The sequence below is a fragment of the Tamandua tetradactyla genome, chromosome 3 (genome assembly GCF_023851605.1).
Source record: "Tamandua tetradactyla isolate mTamTet1 chromosome 3, mTamTet1.pri, whole genome shotgun sequence".
Lineage (NCBI taxonomy): Eukaryota > Metazoa > Chordata > Mammalia > Pilosa > Myrmecophagidae > Tamandua > Tamandua tetradactyla.
The window spans coordinates 1,780,450-1,800,530 of NC_135329.1; the positions used below are offsets into that span (position 1 = coordinate 1,780,450).

The 20,081-nt window shown below is 47.1% G+C and overlaps 1 protein-coding gene and 1 long non-coding RNA gene across 11 annotated transcripts in view; one reads left to right on the plus strand and one right to left on the minus strand.

Moving 5' to 3' along the window:
* Nucleotides 1-1,056, minus strand: part of NT5C1B (5'-nucleotidase, cytosolic IB) — an 83,611-nt gene extending 82,555 nt beyond the window's left edge. For 2 of the 9 annotated variants that reach the window (XR_013172268.1, XM_077152153.1), the window contains exon 1: nucleotides 713-1,049. Coding sequence is in view for 8 of the 9 variants with exons in the window: in XM_077152153.1 (XP_077008268.1) it covers nucleotides 713-745 (33 nt within the window). In the remaining variant the exon portion in view is untranslated. Of the gene's footprint in view, nucleotides 1-712 lie in introns of all 9 variants that reach the window. The other 7 variants (XM_077152150.1, XM_077152152.1, XM_077152149.1 and 4 more) reach the window with 6 other exon arrangements.
* On the plus strand, nucleotides 1,023-19,256 carry LOC143676891 (uncharacterized). Of its 2 annotated transcripts, XR_013172270.1 has the most exons (5): nucleotides 1,023-1,258; nucleotides 10,579-10,701; nucleotides 11,533-11,655; nucleotides 16,187-16,269; nucleotides 18,155-19,256. It is a non-coding gene; the product is annotated as an uncharacterized LOC143676891 (long non-coding RNA). The 2 variants fall into 2 exon arrangements; XR_013172269.1 differs by lacking the exon at nucleotides 10,579-10,701.
* Nucleotides 19,257-20,081: the final 825 nt, after the last annotated feature.

Genomic DNA, 20,081 nt, shown 5'->3' on the forward strand with positions numbered 1-20,081 from the left:
TATTGCCATTGCCTTGTGCCAGGCCTCAGATGCCTGTGGGCTTATGCTCTTAGGCTGTAGACCTGAGCAGGTCTCACGGCCTCCGGTGCTTCCCACCCACTCCCGTGGGTCCATCCATCCTATGTAGAGTGGTATTTATACAATGCAAATCTAATATGTTTTTTCCCTGAACAAATGCTCATCCACTGTGTTAGGTAGACAAGGGCCTCTGCGATGGATTCCTGCATGCCCTCCATTTGTCTCAGTTTTTCTCTGTGCTCTGCATTTACCACATAACTCAGTTTCCCCTTGTAACCTCTGCACCCCTTCAATTTTCTTTAAAACCAGCTTAAAGTGTCCTGGGGTTAGCTCCCAGAGTTAAACATCCTCCGTGTTCCCTGTGACTTTGGTTCATACTTTTAATGAACACTGAGCTGGACCTTGCCTCTGGATTCTCTCCTCCAGGGCTGTGCGTTCTTCAGAGACAACAACTGTGGTTTCACCTCTGACCACTAATGCAGGAGCCTGTGCTCAATATACGCTGGCCTACGCACGGGCTTTTCCAGATGCTTTAAATGCCTTTCCCGCCACACTCTTCACTTCCTTCTCTTCTCCTTTCCTTTTCCTCTACACGTAGCTATTACCTGAAATTGTTTGCTTGCAGCAAAGTCCTCCCAATGTCCATATTTCTTCAGCTCCATGGCAAGTTTCTAGGACATTTCAATTCACTCACCTTATTTTTCTGTTTTAGGGATGTTTGACTCATTTCTGTCACTACTGAAATTCCTTTGATGTTATGAAGGTTTTCTCCTCCCCGGCCCCATTTCCTGTCACTTCCCCTGAACAGTCTAGCTTTGCATTTAGAATGCCAAATTTATGACATCATTGCGACCCCATAGTAACAAACAGATGGAATGCATGATGATGCTGTTTTATAAAAAGCAATACCACATCTTCATATTTGAGTCCATCCTACTTATAACCATTTTCTATGATTTTGAAAATCATGTCTAAACAGTGCTCAAATGTATAATATGTAGCAATGACAATCTTACTGCTTTCTTCTTTTTAAAACTTTTGAAGCAGTACTCTGTCCCTTGTCCTATCAGCCCCATTGTGACTTCATTTCCTGGTACTGTCAGAACGAATGGCGAACTCGTTGTGGGCCCTTTCCTTTGTTATTGCCTTCCTGACGATGTTGGAGGGTCTCCCCAAATCTGGTGCTGATTTTTGACAGCTGAGATTTTCCTCTAGACACAGAGTCTAGCTTCAGTGGGAAGTATGTTTTGGTGTTTCTTTCACGATGAAAAGGCCCTCAGAGAAAGGTGCTGCCCAAACGCTTCCCTGGTGTCCACCCCACCCCCAGCCCTTTAACATGTCCCCGCCCTCCGTGTGCACGGGGAGAACATGTGAAAACCAGCCCCTGGCTCGCTGAGAATCCAGCCCAGTCCTGCCTCTCACCTGTCTGCGTTCATATCACCTGAGCTTCCCGTGTGGGCAGGTGCGTGGCAGCTGCGGCTGTGAAACCATCCGGGGCTGGGTACAGCTTCTGGCTGTATTCAAGAGAGGCGTTAACTAAGTTTGAGTATCAAACTTAGGAATTTGGGGCAGTTTTAACTGCGTTCTCTAAGGGGTCTTCTAGACAGTAAAACATGCATGCTTGGGGTGGGCTGCCTCTTCACATCCTTTGTTCCTCTCTCTGGCTGTGATCATGGGCAAGTTGTTCAATCTTCCTTCATCTCAATCTCATTTATAAAGTGGAAATGGTAGCGTTAGGAACCTCAGGAGGTTGCTTTGGGGTTGAAATATTGTAAAGTACTTAGCACACTGCCTGGCATGTCAGGGGTATTTAATAAAGGTTAGCTATTACTTTTACTGATGCTTTTTGCTAAAGTTATGCTACAGAGTTCAAATATAAAATCTTTTAGTTTAAACCCACTGCAGTCTACTTGCAGCTACAAAAGTTTTTTTAAATTACCGTCATGTGTCCCACGTTGGTGTGGTGATTCGTCCCCCTTGAGCTCTGCTGTTGGAGTTGAGGGCAGGAGGAGAAGGAAGGTCACTACGGAAGCTAGAGGGGCTCTGAGGCTTGTCTTTCTTGAAGACGCAGATGGGAGAGTCTGCAGAGATGAGGGGCCGAAAGAGTCTTTGGTTTCTTTCTTTTTTTTTACAAAACTTTTAATTGAATTTGAAGATGTTTATTGCATTCTGTTTTGGGTGGGAAAAACGTAGCATGTACTTCGCACAGCCTTGTGACAGGGGAAGAAACAGACGTCTACTCCTCGTCCACTTGTGGTTCCCCGTGACTCCCTCACGTCGGAGCTCAGCTTTCAGTTATTCCGAAAGTTCTCTAACTGTGGCTCTGCCCATGGCACAGAATAGGAGCCTAATAAGTGTTTTTTTTTTTTTAATTATAAACCTTAGCAAACAAACACACACACACCCTTGACATGCAAACATTCTATACATGGTTACAATCAGTGGCTCACAGTGTCATCACATAGTTGTGTATTAATCATCATGATCATTTTCTTGAATACTTGCATCTTTCCAGCGAAAGAAATAAAAAAGAAAAAAGAAAAAACTCATACATACCAACCCCTTACCCCTCCCTCTCATTGACCACTAGTATTTCAATTTACTCAATTTATTTTAACCTTTTTCCATATTATTTATTATTTTTTATCCATATGCTTTACTCATCTGTCCATATTGTAGATAAAAGGAGCATCAGATACAAGGTTTTCACAATCACACAGTCACATCATAAAAGCTGTATCATTATACAATTATCTTCAAAAAACATGACTATAGAACACAGCTTTACAGTTTCAGGTACTTCCTTCTAGCCACTCTAATATACCACAAACTAAAAAGGGGATATCTGTATAATGCGTAAGAATAACCTCCAGGATAACCTCTCGACTATGTTTGAAATCTCTCAGCTCCTGACACTTATTTTGTCTCATTTCTCTTCCCCCTTTTGGTGGAGAAGGTTTTCTCAATCTCTTGATGCCAGGTCCCAGCTCATGCCGGGATTTTTGTCCCATGTTGCCAAGGAGATTTACACCCCTGGGAGTCATGTTCCACATAGGAAGGGAGGGCAGTGAGTTCACCTGCCGAGTTAACTGAGAGAGAGAGAGGGCATATCTGAGAAGGAGGTTCTCTGGGGGTGACTCTTAGGCATAATTTTAAGTAGGCTTAGCTTATCCTTTGCAGGGATATGTTTCATAGGGGCAAATCCCAAGATCGAGGGCTCGGTCTGTGGATTTGGTTGTCCCCACTGCTTGTGAGAATATCAGGAATTCTCCACATGGGTATGTTTAGTATTTCCCCCTTTCTCCCCATTCCCTCAAGGGGACTTTGCAAATACTTTCTTATTCACTATTCAAATCACTCTGAGATTTCTCAGGACATCACATTAACCTGGACAAAGCAACAAAATCTCATACCCTATTCAAGTTTCATGTATATATGGTGTTACAGTAAACTGACCATACAGGTTAAATTAGGAAATGCATTAGTCAGAATATAAATTTTGTATCAAATAAACGTTTCATCCTTTAGTCTCACACAGATGTTGAAGTTTTAAAATATGGATGACCATCTGTTTTCATCACCCTGCAATACTGACGTTCCTTTGTTCTCTCTCATGCAAAACATTTTTTAATTTGTACATTTGGTCACCATCATTGTCCATTCTAGGCATTCCTAGGTTATACCATCTCAGTCTTTATCATCTATCTTTCCTTTTGGTTTCATCCATGCCCCCAACCCTTCTCCCTCTATCATACTCACATTCAGCTTCGTTCAATATACTTACATTATTGTGCTACAATCAGTATCGTGTCATCCATTTCTGCATTTTTACAATCAGTCCTGTTGTACAATCTGTATCCCTTCAGCACAAATTACCCAGTTTCTACCCTATTTCTATCTCCTGATAACCTCTGTTCTTAACAAATTCTCCATGTTCACTCATTAATGTTAATTCATATCTGTGAGACCGTACAGTATTTGTCTTTTGTCTCTGGCTAGTTTCATTCAGCATATTGTCCTCAAGGTCCCCCCATGTTGTTACATGCTTCATGACTTTATTCTGTCCTACAGCTGAGTAATATTCCATCATATGTATATAGCACAGCTTGTTTCGCCACTCATCCATTGATGGACATTTCGGCTGTTTCCATCTCCTGGCAATTGTAAGCAATGCTGCTATAAACATAGGTGTGCAAATGTCCATTTGTGTCCTGGCCCTCAGGTCCTCTGAATAGATACTTAGCAATGGGGTTGCTGGATCAGATGGCAAATATATACTCAGCTTCCTGAGGAACCACCAAACTGCCTTCCACAGCAGTTTTACCATTTTATATTCTCACCAACAGTGGACAAGTGTGCCTCTTTCTCCACATCCTCTCCAGCACTTGTCGTTTTCTGTTTTATTGATAATGGCCATTCTAGTGGATATGAGATGATATCTTATTGGGGTTTTGATGTGCATTTCCCTAATAATGAGTGAAGTTGAGCATCTTTTCATGTGCCTTTTAGCCATTTGTATTTCCTCTTCTGAGAAGTGTCTGTTCGTGTCTTTTGCCCATTTTGTAATTGGGTTGTTTGTCTTTTTGTTGTTGAGTTGAAGAATCTCTTTATATATTCTGGATACTAAATCTTAATCTGATATGTGATTTCCAAATAGTCTTCCATTGCGTAGGCTGCCTTTTTACTTTCTTGACAAAGTTCTTTGATGCACCAAAGTGTCTAATTTTGAGGAGTTCCCATTTATCAGTTTGTTTCTTCAATGCTCGTACTCTGGGTGTAAGATCTAGGAAACCACCTCCTGTTACAAGTTTTATAAGATATTCCCCTACATTTTCTTCTAAGTTTTATGGTCTTAGCTCTAATGTTCAGGTCTTTGATCCATTTTGGGTTAATTTTTGTATAAGGTGTGAGATATGGATCCTCTTTCATTCTTTTCCATGTGGATATCCAGTTCTCCAAGCACCATTTATTGAAGAGGCTGCTCTGTCCCAGGTGATTTGGCTTGACCACCTTATCAAAGATCAATTGTCCATAGATAAGAGAATCTATATTTGAACACTCTATTCAATTCCATTGGTCAGTATATCTGTCTTTATGCTGGTACCATGCTGTTTTGACCACTGTAGCTTTGTAATATTCCTTAAAGTTAGGTAGCGTGAGACCTCCCACTTCATTTTTTTTTCTCAAGTATTTTTAGCTATTCATAGCCCCTTGCCCTTCCAAATAAATTTGGTTCTTGGTTTTTCTATTTCTGCAAAGTAAGTTTTGGGGATTTTGATTGGCATTGCATTGAATCTATAATCAATTTAGGTAGAATTGAAATCTTAAACTATATTTAGTCTTCCAATCCATGAACACGGTATGCCCAGTAAGTGTTTGAATTACTTTATGTAATGTTATATGACTATATGTGTTCTGTTTTGAGTGCTTGAGGGCAAAATCAAAGAATTATTCATATGCCTTGTTTTTTCAGAAGCTTTTCATAATGTAAGACATGGATTGAGTCGTACAGCTAGCATCTTGGTAACCTGAGACCACAAAACATCTTTTTCTTGATCCTAGTCGCCCTGTTCCCCCATGATCTGCTGAAAATTTATTTTGACAGAAAATAAATTTTGCTGAAAATGGCTCTATGGCCTTCACAGCTTTTTCCCCAGAGTCTAAAGATACAAAAGTCACTAAAATGTCAGAATGTCAACAGCATTTATTAATATGAAGTGTTCATTAGATATGTGAAGAGACAGATTCAAAGAAAATGAAACTTAGTAAAAATTAAGAGGTTAGAAAATGAAGGCATCTGTGAACTCACTATACTAACATAACCATTATCAGAATTATGGTTCATTTCTTTCCTTTTTTCCCATCCATTTTCTTAAAGTTTAACTCTTCCTCCTTTAAAAATATTAGTGTAGTTCTATAGATTAGCAAATTCAATATTGTGCCTTCTCCTACATAATATTGAATGTAAGTATTTTCCATGTAATAATGTGATTTGAATAATCAAACTTTTTGGTGATTCCATAATATTTTAAAGTGGGTACACTACAATTTTCATAACTGTTTCCCTCCTATTAGATATTTGGGGTTTCTCCGAGTTTTGCTATTTTAAATAACGTTTTTTTCAGCTAATGTGCACATTCCTTAGTACGAAATCTTTCTGTAAAGACTAGTATATTCACACTAAGCAGACAGTTGGATGATTACTCACATCTCCAGCTTAGCATTCCAAATCAGAACTCGGCTCCAGCCCTTCAGACCTGCTTTCTTCTTAATGTTTGCCATCTCATAAAATGGCTCCTCATTCATTCATGTTTAAGCCCATAAATGTTAGTCATCCTAGGTCCTTCTCTTTCTCTCAGACCTTCATCGAATCCTTTGGCAGATCCTGTCTGCTGTAGATTCAGAATAGGTCCAGATGCCAGCCAGACGTTGCCAGGAGCGACACTACCTTGCCCTAATGCCTTCCGCCTGGACCTCTGCAGTAACCAGCAATGGGCCTCCCCATGGCCTCCTTCGTTAGCTGTGGTCCAGAGACAGCAGCAGTAAGCAGAGGTTCAAAAACAAAGCCAGGTCATGCTCAGAACCTTTCAGTATCTTCCAAAAATACACAAGTAAAGGTAAACAAATTCCAAAGTCCTTTCTATGGTATCTCCCTGATCTCATTTCCTACCACTCTCTCCTTTACCCACTGCCTCCAGGTACGTGGGCCAAGATGCTCCTGTCCCAAGACGTGCTGCTCCATCTGCTAGAGTGTGCAGCATGCTTGCAGTCTAAACACTCAGCTTGGTGAAGGCTCAGCTCTCCTGCCATTCCCTCAGCGAGGCCTGCTCTGACTGCCCTCTGGAATGGACCCCCATTTCCATCATCTTCTAACCCTTACCCACCTTTATTTTTATTTATCGCATTTTCATATTTGTAGATCTCCTTTTATTTATAAAGTACATCGTTATTGTCTTCCCTGCCTCCACTGGAACACAAGTTCCTTGAGAGCAGACATCTGTATTTTCCTAGTGTCTTACAGATTTCCTAGGTGGGAGCTCAGAAATATTTATTGGATGAATATATTGAGCCCTTAAGAAATTCTTCTCGATTAATAGAGTGATAAGCAGGATACAGAGTACTGTGTTAAAAGTATGGTAGAGATAAAAAAGCTACTTTCCTGTACCTCTGAAATAACCTCTAAAGTCAGTGCTGGGAAGGGGGCCCTTGAAAAGTGCTGTTTCTCTCACTTGTCTGCGGAGGACAAAGGGGTACTTCTTCAGGACCTCGTGTGAGGAGGTGATTTCTTAGACTTTACCCAAAATCTGAGCAACTCAGGAAAAAAAATAGATCAATGCAACCTCAACAAAATTGAAACTTATGCATCAAAGGACTTTATCAAAAATGTGAAAAGACAACCTACCAAATTGGAGAAAATATTAAGAATCCATATACCTGGAAATGGTGTAATATCCAGAATTTATGAAGAACTTCTACACTCAAATGCAAAAAGACAAACAAGCCAATCAAAATATGGGAAAAATACTTGAACAGACATTTCTCCAAAGAAGACATGCAAATGGCCAAAAAGCAGATCAAAAATGTTCAGTCATTATTCATCAAGGAAATGCAAATTGAAACCATAAGGAAATAATACCTTACACCCACTAGAATAGTTATTATTAAAAATAAACCACAACAGAAAATCACAAGTGTTGGAGAGGATGTGGGGAAATGGGAATACTTGGTCACTGTTGGTGGAAATGTAGAATGGTGCAGCCACTGTGGAAAACAGTTTGGGTTAAGTATAGAAAAACATTTTGACCCTGTACATACCCTCACCTGAGAGCAGGGAAGGGAGCAGGCGTGTGCTCACAGATGTCCACGGTGGCATTCCTTATAACTGCCAGAAGGTGGACGCGACCCCAGGGTCCATCAACAGATGAATGGATACGCAAGATGTGATGTATACAGACAAGGGAAATTCAACTGTAAAAATGGGTGTAGGTCTGAGGCATGCTGCAATACAGATGGATCTCAAAGACGTCGTGTTGAGTGAAATAAGTAAGACACAAAGGGAAAATACTGTATGATCTCACTTGTGTGAAATAAGCAGAATAAGCCTAGTGAGGAGCAAACTTGAGTAGAGATGACCAGAGGCCAAGAGGGCAGGGGCATGCGAAGTCCATGTTTAATTGGTGTGGAGCTTCTGTTGAAATGGGAAGTTGAGGCAGTGGAGAATGGGGGATGGAGGCACAACTTTGCATATGTAGATAACACCACTGACTATGTATGGGGAAAAAGATAAGAAGGGAAAGGTAGGTTGCACAGTGTATGTAAAGTCTATTCGTTACCGCACACACAAACCCATAAACTGCACAACACAATGCACATGGTGCACCAAGCTTAAGAGCGTAATGATAATGGTGTTTCACGAGTTGTCATGGAGGCTTGCAGTGTTTGCTTTGCCTTTGCAGAATGCCTCTGCCTCGTGGATGGCATGGCACCTTCATGGCTGAAGAAGGGGGGTCCGGGAGCACTAATGTTTTTGAAGATATGAGAGACGCTTTGCATATCGTATGGCATTTTACTAAATTTAACCACCAGGCAGTGTACATGAAGCAACCTGTCCAATGTCACAAAAAATAGAAAATTGGTGGAACCAAGGTTGGTTTTAACTCACGCCACCTGCCTCTGGAGCGTGCACCGTGCTTCTTTGTGTGAGCATGTGTCCTCTCCATGCTCCCCCACCCAGCCACTGGAGGCCGAACGGGCACCCAGGAGGTGAATCAGGCGGGCGAAGAGACCAGTGGCTCTCGATGGCTTCTGAGCGTGGTGTCCTCAGTGCTCAGGGCTCTGCACCTCAGAGCGCTGTAGGAGCAGCTTCTCATATGTACCCTGTTCACACTGCCTGTTCAGAACACGCCTGCAGAAGCTCAGCGTGGAGATTCCAGGCCCAGAGTAGTTCCTGGAGACCAGGGAATCTATACCAGGCTCTGTGCAGGCGGCAGTTACTCCTCAGGTCAAGGCTGCCAAGTGCATGTGCTGGAACCGCTACCCAGAGCCGGCCAGGGTCTGCGAGGGAAGGGCAGGTCACCTTTGAAGTCCACGCGTGTGGCTCGGGGGCTGGAACACGTTGCCTGCGGGGCACTGGGAAAGCGTGTTTGGCTGTTTGGGTAGGAATTAAAAAAGACATAACACGTGCACTTTAAAAAATAATTTTAAAACATCATCCTGGAGCACGGGAGGGGGCTCAAAGACAAAAATGCTCAATAAAATTTAAATCCTTAGAGCTTCAAACTGCCCATTGATTGTTCCATAGACCAGGGCTCTGGGTCAATCTTAGGTGTAAAGTGGGAATTCAGCCACGTGTATGTGCGACAGCTTTGTGGTAAATCTCGGACGAGGTCACATGAGGGAAAGCACATAGCTGGGCTCACAGTAAGTTCTTAATGACAAATATGTCTCCAAGACAAGTGACATTTAAAAAGAATCTGCCAGTTGAGCAAAGAGACAAAAAGATAAAGATGGCCAAGGGGCTTGAAAACCAGGCCGGCTCTCTGGAACATGGGGTCGCTTCTCCCTAAAGACAAGGCAGCTCGGTGGTGGCCAGCGGGTCCTGCTGTCTGGAGGAACAACCTGAGCAGGTTTCCCACTTCTCATTTGGCTCAGCCAGAACGGCCCGTGTCAGCCTTTCTTTCCTGTTCTGCCTTCAGCACACTTTCTGCGGGAGAGTTAACAGACGTGCCTTTCTCACTGAGTGACAGCCGCCAGCAGGCACGTTTGACAAGCGCCTGCAGGAAGCAAACCCTGGCTCGCTGAGAATCGCTGCCCCCCTTCCTGACAGTGCACCCCTCTCTGCCACCACTCCTGCTGCGACCCTGCCCTAAAAGGAACATTTGCAGACTGCCCCCTTGGCCATCTGTCCCTCATGTCATCAACCAGCTCGCTACGCCTCTTCCGAGGAAGGGAAAGAAACCTCTGTCTTCCCGCTCCCTGCTGGCCGGATGCACGCGCCAGCGAGGGCTCACGTGGCCCCTCTCGTGGCCACGCCATGGGGGTCCACAATCCCGGGCGTGCGGGGGTGGAGGGCCGTGTCCCGGGGGTGGGGGGCCGTGTCCCGGGGTGGGGGGCCGTGTCCCGGGGTGGGGGGCCGTGTCCCGGGGGTGGGGGGCCGTGTCCCGGGGTGGGGGGCCGTGTCCCGGGGGTGGGGGGCCGTGTCCCGGGGGTGGGGGGCCGTGTCCCCGGTGAAGGGCCGTGTCCCCGGGTGAAGGGCCGTGTCCCGGGGGGCCGAGGGCCGTGTCCCCGCGTGAAGGGCCGTGTCCCTGGGTGAAGGGCTGTGTCCCCGGGTGAAGGGCCGTGTCCCCTGACCTGGACCCTGCACTGCTCATCAGCTCTGTAGGAAAGGGAGGGGGGAAGAGGATGAGAGCTCCGCACACAAGCAGGGGCTTCCTCACTGCCCAGCACCCACCAGGGGGTCCCGCGTGGAGAGGGGTCGCGGGAAGGTCCCATGGGAGCCCCCAAGCATCAGCTCCCCTCCTGGGGCAGGCAACCTGTGAAATCCAGTTTCCTGGTGTGCAGGCCGGGCTCTGAATTCCTGGGCTGTGTCTACTGTGTCTGCGAGTCGTCAGCCTCGAAGCGTGCTTGCTCCTTTGTGACAGGTTTGGCATCCCAGGGTCCACCCAGACAGAAGGACAGAGCCTGGTATGGGCGGGGCTCAGCACCCCATCTCCCCAAGCCGGGGCTCAGCACCCCGTCTCCCCAAGCCCCCTGCCTCCCCCTCACCTGCACAAACACACCCCAGGGGCTCTGCAGCCCCACAGCACCCTGCCCAGGCCTTCAGGCCGCACCCCAGGAGATTGGGAGTTCCTTCTCTTTGTTTCCTTTTGGCCTGGCTGTATCTGGGATCTGGGTGATTTCCCGGCAGGGCCTTGTGGGGGTGAGAAAATGGATCTGTTCGCTGAGTGATGAGGGGGCAGCTCTGTTCCTAGAAGCATCCCATAGCCCCCGATACTGTTGCGAAGTGTGGGTCGGTCCTGAATGCCTCTTCGTGCAGCTCACACCTCAGCCCAGGCTCTGTCCCCGCACGGATTCCGGGTCCTGGTAACACGTGTGGACAAAATGGGCTCCAGGGACATCACTCGGGCTTTTTCAGTTTGCTTCAAGGTGGGTGGGCTTCCACTCCTCTCCCAGGGGTCTCCTTAGCTGTGCACCCCTCTGCCCACTGGAGAACACCCCGTCTGCTCCTGCCCCTCATCCCTGCAGAGGTGGCACCTTCCTCCCGGGAGCCCAGGGAAAAGCCTTGTTTCCCCTGAGGCCGGCCTCTCTGTCCTATTATATTCCGAGGGTCACCAGGCCTGGTGGATTTGCCTTCCTAAGGCCTTCAAAATGCCTGGTCCCCACCTCCCAGCCCTCGGGGTGCCTCTGCCCCCCCCTCAAGCCGTGAGCCCTGCAGCCCTGACACCTGTCCCGCTGCACTAGGGTGATTTCTTCCTGCATTTCCTTTCTCACTGGAACTGAACGTCTTGGGGACAGGGACGACCAAAGATTCATCTCTGCGTGCCAGCGGCTAGAGCAGTGTTTGCAGAAATGTTCCCCGAATGAATACAGTGATGAGCGCAGAGGCTCACTTCCTCAGCTGGGAAGACTCTGACACAGGTAAACCAGGGTTTGAGGAGGCACTTTGACAACCCTAAAATTAGACCTGCCCTCCTGTCTCCACTCATCTTGTCCTGGGAGGAGATGGCGCCCATTTGAGCTTTTCCAGCTTTCAGCCAAAATGTCCTCAGTCATTATTTAGCCCACGCTACAGTTTGATAGGGACTAGTCCAAGTAACCAGGCATCAGACCCCAAAACCCCACGTCCTGCAGACCCCAAACCTCGATACGTCCGAAACGGACCTTACTGTCTCCCTGCAAAATCCTTTCCTGGTCCCAGTGCCCTGAGCCGGGGCAGGAGCAGCCCGCAACCACCCCTGCCCCCCACCACCCTGCAGCCCATCCAGTGAGTTCTGTCCATCCACTTCCATGACTTGTCTTGGCCTGTCCCTTCCCGTCGTCGCCCAGCTTCAGCCCTATCGCCTGTCCAGGGCACTTGGTAGAGGAGCGCGGACTCCCCAAGCAGGGGCCATCACTTCTTATCTGAAGCCACCCCTATGTCCAGTCAACGCTGTACTGACACAGGAAGTTGTTTAAATATTTTTTCCTACTAGACTGTGAGCTGATTGAGAGCAGAAATTATGGTTATTGAGTAAATGCATGATGTGGTTGATTTTTAATAGAATTTGAAGCTTAGACACAAGTAAACAATAAAGGATCTTGGGTTCACTTTCCCCAGTTTAGCAATTATTTACACTTTGCCATAATTTATCTCATTCTCTCTCTTTCTCACTCCCTCTCTTTATATGTGCTCTCTTATGTAATCACAGTGCAGTTATCACAATCAGGAAATTTAACATTAACATCACGATATTATGTAATCCATGGTCTGTATCCATACTTGGCAACGATCTCCATCAGTTTCCTTGTAGTATCCCGTGCCCTGTCGAGGGTCAGACACAGAAGCGCAGGTTTCACGTAGTTGTCATGTGGCCTTAGTCTGCCGTTTCTGGTACAGTTCCTCAATATTTCTTTGTATTTTTTGACCTTGACCTTTTTCTTAAAAAATACAAGCCACTTATTCTGTAGAATGTCCCTCAAATTGGATTTGTCTGACTTTCTGCCTCACTAGATGAGGTTATGCATTAGGGGCAGCAGTTCCACTGAAGTAGAGCTGTGTTCTCAGGGCGTCTCCCCGGGTGCCTCGTGATGCCAGTCTGTCCCCACACGCGTGGCATTGGTTTGATGACTTGATTGAATTTTCTCCAGTATAAAGTTACTGATTTTACCTCTGTAATTCATATATGAATGTGGGGAGATACACTGAGATTATAAATATTCAATCCTTATCAAACTTTCACTTACAGTTTTAGCTTCCATTGAATGCCTCTCTGGATCTATTATTTCTTTTATAATTGTTAGATGGCAATCTAACAAGTCACCGTCTCTTCTCCCATATTTATTCATTTTTGTCATGAACTCATGGATTTATATTTTATTCAATGGCATCATTCATTGCTATCATTATTTATTTTGATTCTCAAATTGCCCCAGATTTGGCAGTGGAGCCCCTTTCCTGCCATTTCTTACTTCCCGATTATGTTTCCTCTCCATCCCTGGAATCAGCTATCTCTCCAGAGCTCTATTTCCTTTTCATGGAGAATGGTGTTGAGAGTCATTAAATAGATACCAAATGTCTCAGTGCCACTAGTGTGTCATTGATTCTGGGCTCTTCCATAGACCGAGCTGTGTCGCACGTGCGCACACACGCAACTGCCTTCCCTTCCGTGGATCGAGCTGTGTCGCACGTGCACACACACGCAACTGCCTTCCCTTCCGTGGATTGAGCTGTGTCGCATGTGTGCACACATGCAGCTGCCTTCCCTTCTGTGGACCGAGCTGTGTTGCATGTGCGCACACACGCAGCTGCCTTCCCTTCTGTGGACCGAGCTGTGTCGCACGTGTGCACACATGCAGCTGCCTTCGCTTCGGTGGACCGAGCTGTGTCACACGTGTGTGCACACAAATAGCTGCCATTCCTTCCGTGGACCGAGCTGTGTCTCACGTGCGTGAACATGCAGCTGCCTTCCCTTCTGTGGACCGAGCTGTGTCGCACGTGCACACACACGCAGCTGCCTTCCCTTCTGTGGACCGAGCTGTGTCACACGTGTGTGCACACAAACAGTTGCCATTCCTTCCGTGGACCGAGCTGTGTCTCAACGTGCGTGAACACGCAGCTGCCTTCCCTTCTGTGGGCCAAGCTGTGTCACACGTGTGCACACACGCAGCTGCCTTCCCTTCCATGGACCGAGCTGTGTCGCATGTGCGCACACATGCAGCTGCCTTCGCTTCGGTGGACCGAGCTGTGTCTCACGTGTGCACACACGCAGCTGCCTTCCCTTCTGTGGACCGAGCTGTGTCTCACGTGTGCGCACACACGCAGCTGCCTTCCCTTCTGTGGACCGAGCTGTGTCGCACGTGTGCACACACGCAGCTGCCTTCCCTTCTGTGTACCGAGCTGTGTCACACGTGTGCACACACGCAGCTGCCTTCCCTTCTGTGTACCGAGCTGTGTCACACGTGTGCACACACGCAGCTGCCTTCCCTTCTGTGTACCGAGCTGTGTCACACGTGTGCACACATGCAGCTGCCTTTGCTTCGGTGGACCGAGCTGTGTCGCACGTGTGCACACGCAGCTGCCTTCCCTTCTGTGGACCGAGCTGTGTCTCACGTGCGTGAACACGCAGCTGCCTTTGCTTCGGTGGACCGAGCTGTGTCACACGTGTGCACACACGCAGCTGCCTTTGCTTCGGTGGACCGAGCTGTGTCGCACGTGTGCACACATGCAGCTGCCTTCCCTTCTGTGGACCGAGCTGTGTCTCACGTGTGCACACACGCAGCTGCCTTCCCTTCTGTGGACCGAGCTGTGTTGCATGTGCGCACACACGCAGCTGCCTTCCCTTCTGTGGACCGAGCTGTGTCACACGTGTGCACACACGCAGCTGCCTTCCCTTCTGTGTACCGAGCTGTGTCACACGTGTGCACACACGCAGCTGCCTTCCCTTCTGTGTACCGAGCTGTGTCACACGTGTGCACACATGCAGCTGCCTTTGCTTCGGTGGACCGAGCTGTGTCGCACGTGTGCACACGCAGCTGCCTTCCCTTCTGTGGACCGAGCTGTGTCTCACGTGCGTGAACACGCAGCTGCCTTTGCTTCGGTGGACCGAGCTGTGTCACACGTGTGCACACACGCAGCTGCCTTTGCTTCGGTGGACCGAGCTGTGTCGCACGTGTGCACACATGCAGCTGCCTTCCCTTCTGTGGACCGAGCTGTGTCTCACGTGTGCACACACGCAGCTGCCTTCCCTTCTGTGGACCGAGCTGTGTTGCATGTGCGCACACACGCAGCTGCCTTCCCTTCTGTGGACCGAGCTGTGTCTCACGTGTGCGCACACACGCAGCTGCCTTCGCTTCCCTGAACGTTTGTCCTGTCTCTGTATCTGCCTGTGAAAACCAGGGCTTCATGCAGGCATCTTCAATCCCAGTCCAACACTGCAGTCTTCATTCCAGTCCCCCTTTTCCTGTTTGTGACCCCCTCTTCTGGCTTCTCTCAGCATCTTGATTCTTTGGCTTTAGAGTACGTGTAAGATGACGTCATCCTTGTTAACCCTAGCACTGTACACACTACGGTTTTATTGAACAAATTGAGAGCTTTCTCCCCTGACTCCCTGCCTGCCACAAGCTCTGAGCTCCACACAGCTGCCAGACGCTGTTTACACCCCACGATAACCCCCCCGAGGTCTCCCACCACTTCCGTGTGCCTTGGTTGGCCCAGGCTGTCTTTTCAGGAGCCTTCTCTTTCCTCACTTGCGGTTCAGCCTCACCAGACTTTCACCATTCCTGAACATTCCGGCTCGTTCCTATCTATGACTTCCTGCACAGTCCCTTTAACCTGAATTATTCTCCATTCGCCACACTTCGACCTCCCAGGCAAACTTTGCTTTTCTAAATCTGATGGACTCCTACATGCTCCTCGGACACAGCTCAGTTGCCACCTCCTCTGGAAGTCCTACCTATGCTTTCAGGAGGGTTTACATAGTCCCTTCTCTGACGGAGCCAGCTTTTTGCATGATCTTCCATTAATTTTATTTATTTTAATAAAAATGTAACGATCTCTGACACATCCATCCATCTCCTAGCTAGTTTATAGGCCCATCAGTGGAGAGGCTGTGCATTCTTTCCTTATCCCTTTAAAAATTAATTTTTCATTAAAAATTATAATTTGTTGAATACCAGTTATTAAATATGCCAGCATATGCTTGTTATCAAAATCCCTTAACTTAGCTACATTACTAATGAATATATGTCCGTACAGCTTTATTCTTCCAAGGCAGAATTAGAGGCAATTGAGAATCTACATTTTTCTGAATTTCCGAGGCACTGACGAGTCGTAGACTTTCCTACCTGTTTTGGAACATGGGGTTTAGAAGCCAAAAGCACGTCTCCTTGTCAGTAAACTAGCTAAAAACTATACCTGAAAGAAACTCATTAGTAAACAAAATTCTGTAATAAGCATTTCCAATTGTTTCAGGAGTGGTCCAGTGCCACCATCGTATTTTTGCCACCAACACGGACACAGGCCTGTGAGGGAAAAGGGCTGTGATGACGGAAAAGGTAAAAACATCCTGTTGAGCAAACAGTGCTATCTGCTGCTTTACTGAGCGGCTGTTCTAGTAAACATAGGGAGCTCAGTTACAGAGTGTCAATAATTTATCACATTTAACCCTCTAAGCCCACGTGAAGTAGAGTAATATTCAAATTTTACAGATGAGAAGACCTACTAAAGCTCAAAAAAGCCAAGGAACTTGCCCAGTCACACAGTTCAAAAGTGGAGGAGTGTGGCTTCAAACACAAAGAGGTCTGTCTCCAGAGTCTTTGTTTATAACTATTATTTTGTCATCTCAGAGATAATGAAAAACAAAGGTTCTAAAGAGAACCTAGGCCATTTTCACTGATGACAATTTTTGGAAATAGAGTGGAAACCTTATGTTTATGATAGAGATGGAATTATAATCCTGATGATTTCTGCAAGTTGTTTAGCAGCTGGGGCATTGAAAATACGTGCTCCATGTAACGGTTTTTCATCATTGTCTGAATAATATTCTACTCGAGAGACTTCAGAGCTCCCTGCGTGGACTCTGAGCAGGTGAAGCCCTTGTGGGCATTTCATGCGTTTGTGTGCACCAGCATCGTGTGGCGGCGAGCACACCTAAAACACCATGTGCTTTCATAGATATGTAGGATCTTGTTTATAATAACCCTTTTATAGACATAAAAATCTGTGAAAATATTTAGATTTTCTTTAGGAATAATCATTCCATTCAAATTCCATTCCATGTACTCCTGTGGAGGACGTCCATGTTTACCCTGCTTTAGAAAACAGCCTCCTCGAGAGGGACTCCTGATGCTTCCTCCAGCGCTCTATTTTTCTTGCACTGATTCAGGCGAGAGCGTTTTGAAACTACCTAATCGGGGGCAGCGCCCAGCAAATTTAGCTGCGCCTTCATGCTTTCATCACATCACATGCATTTCTCTGTTACCAGGTGTGTCGTGTCACATTTTAATTGTCACTTTGTATGTCTGCCTCCCCCGCACACTGGGTCCCTGGGTCGTATTCTGTGCTCTGAAGCACAGCTGCCGCCTTGCTGCATCTTAAGCCTCAATAAATGTTTTTGAAGAGCGGAAGGATGTGTGACTAAGTGGTGGAGTGCCTGAGTTTCTCTTTTTCCAGGGTCTGTTAAGCCCATTTACTTCAAGACTGGGTCTCAGGATTTGAAGTTGTGGGATAGCAAAAAAAAAAGGGGGCATAGGTGGGTGCATTTCAGAGATAGGACATACACAGCAACAAATGGAGGATAAGTGGAAACATAAATTGAGAACCTGTCCGATGTCAGGTGTTTATCTTATTTCAGACTTATGACTACTCAGTGATCAAGGAAATAGGATTCTCACTTTGCAGATGCAAATTTCAGTGAAACTTAGTAACTTTCCAAGAAAACAAAGGAAGCAGAATCCAAACCGGTTGGTCTGACTTCAAAACTTGAGCTCTTTTTGCTATGGGACTCTGCCCCTCAGCAACAGGATGACACGGCGCCCATGGCAGGAGAAAGTCAAGATGGAACAGCAAGTTAGCTAATGGGAGAAATTATGTTGAGGGGCATCACTGCAATAAGTCAACTAATCCATGTAATTACAGCAGTGAGTATAAGCACAGGCTGCTGTATCAAGGAAGAAGGGTGACATTTCTGGTGGACCAACAGGTCTTTAAACACTTATGGGTTAGAGGAGGTGATAATTCAGATACCAGCAAGAAAAACAAACTCATTTTATAGATGTGAAGACTGAGGCGCATAAAGCAGAAATAACTGACCTAAAGTCACAGGGCAAGTTGAGGATGAAACCGGGCTAAAATCCAGGTCTTCTTGTTCAGTCTCTTCTGACTAAATCCATCTGCTCCCTTCATTTGATGACATTTTCTCTTCATCGGTCCACCTTTTAGGTTTGCTTTGACTCCGTGACAGAAGGCTTACTTGAGAATGGGGTTTGCGACCAGCCTGAACCCGGGCTCTGGGGACCCAGAGGCCAGGGCCCGGGGTGAGAAGAGCAGGGTCTCCTGTCTGGACGGGACGGCCTCCTCCCGGGCCGGAGAGCAGAGCCCGGGCGCCTCGCTCTGCGCACGTGTCCAGGCCCGTGAGCGCGGTGGGCACCCACTGGAAAGTCGCAGGCAGACAACGGGTGAGGACGCCCGTGGGGCGGAGAGGATGTCCAGATGGGAGTGGGCCATCGTGTTTTAATTTACAGTCGTGCTTGGGCTCAGCACCATCTCCAAAGGTTTGCCTTTGGTTTATTTGTGTTATCACAACAGTGACGATGGACTTAACTGCAGCCTTTGAAAACAGGATTTTTGCTTGTTTCATTTATATTCTACTGTTCTTTCATTAAACATTTCTAAATATCCACAGGGCCAAATTCTTACAAAAATAAATCAGATAAACCTAGGGTTCTTGCCAAGTCAAATATCTACAGTTTCTGGCAATTATGTAATTTCCATCTCTGCTGCAGTGACTATTGCTGATAAGTCAATCGTCATAAAGAGAAAAGTTCCAGACCAATCTTTATTAGTGTGTCCTTCACTGATATATGCAAAACCTTTGCTAAAAAGGCAGAGTTGTAACTTTTTTTTGTCCCCAGTGTATGACTTCTCATCATAACAATTTATGTCTGGAGAATGTCATAGTAAAATGTGAAAATGGTGAATTAAAACCAATGAAATTGGGTTCTGCTGTTATTAATAAAAGGGCTCTGGCTTTCTCCATTTTGTTATGATGGCACTGTCTTCTACTTTGCAGGAATGCATTTCTGGCATTGCAAGTCATTTGGCAAAAGCAATATTTAAAAAGTTAGTCAGTGGAACTTCTCTGGAGAGCAGGGGCTTGAGAACCCTGTGCTGCTTTAAATACCTGCTTGGAGTTATGGCGAACACATTATTGATTAGGAGGCCTTTGAAGGAGAGAGGGACTCTGCTTTTTCTCAGGGGTGGTATCAGATGAATAAACTTAGAATACCAGCATGTGATTTTTTTTTTCCAGTCACATATCTATTTGGTGCAGATATGCATTTTTGAAATGCGTATATTAAAATAAAAGCGTTACCCTCCAACATCGTTTCTGCGCGTGCTTTGAGGGTTCCCCCGAGATGCTGCTCTCCTCGTAGGAGGAGCTGACAGTGGCCTGGCCTGGTGCTCTTGGGGCTGGGGCGGTTGGCAGGCTCCTTGCCCTACGCTAGCCCTTCACTTCCTACAGTCGGGCCCAGGGGCAGGATGGACACCTGGGCTGGGGACCGGGAAGCAGGCGCTGGGCCGGGCCTGGCGGGGCCATCACCGTTCTCCCAGCGAGTGGCCGCAAGGGGGCCTGGCCAGGCGACCCAGCCGAGTCCCAGCTCCCTCCCTGCCCAGCACCAGCAGGACCAGGGGGGGCCTTAATACGCGCAGCCACTGCCTTTCCCTCTGGGGCCGACTTCCAGCAGAGTGTTCCGGCCATGCGTGCTGGGAAGGGATAGCGGCCTCAGAGGGTGGCCTTGGTTTAGATGCTGCCCTCCCCAAGGCTGAGTGTGCCCCCCACCTCCCGCTCAGGGCTCAGTGAGCTCAGGCTGACTGGGGCTGCGCCCTCCACACACCCACACCCTGGGGCCTCCTGCAAGAGAAGGCTGAAGCGCAGACTGTTCTCAGAGGTATAGCTGGGTGGGACAGTTCCTGGAAGATCATAACAAGATGATTGTCATCCTTCGCGGGAAATGCCTCTGTTTGCAGGATCAAGAGAGGAGACGGGGAAGATACGCGCTCACTCCTCATGGTTGGGATTATTTTCTTGGGCTATGCTGTGGGGCTGGCTGAGAGGAAACTGGCAGCCACAGGGCCCTTCGGGGAG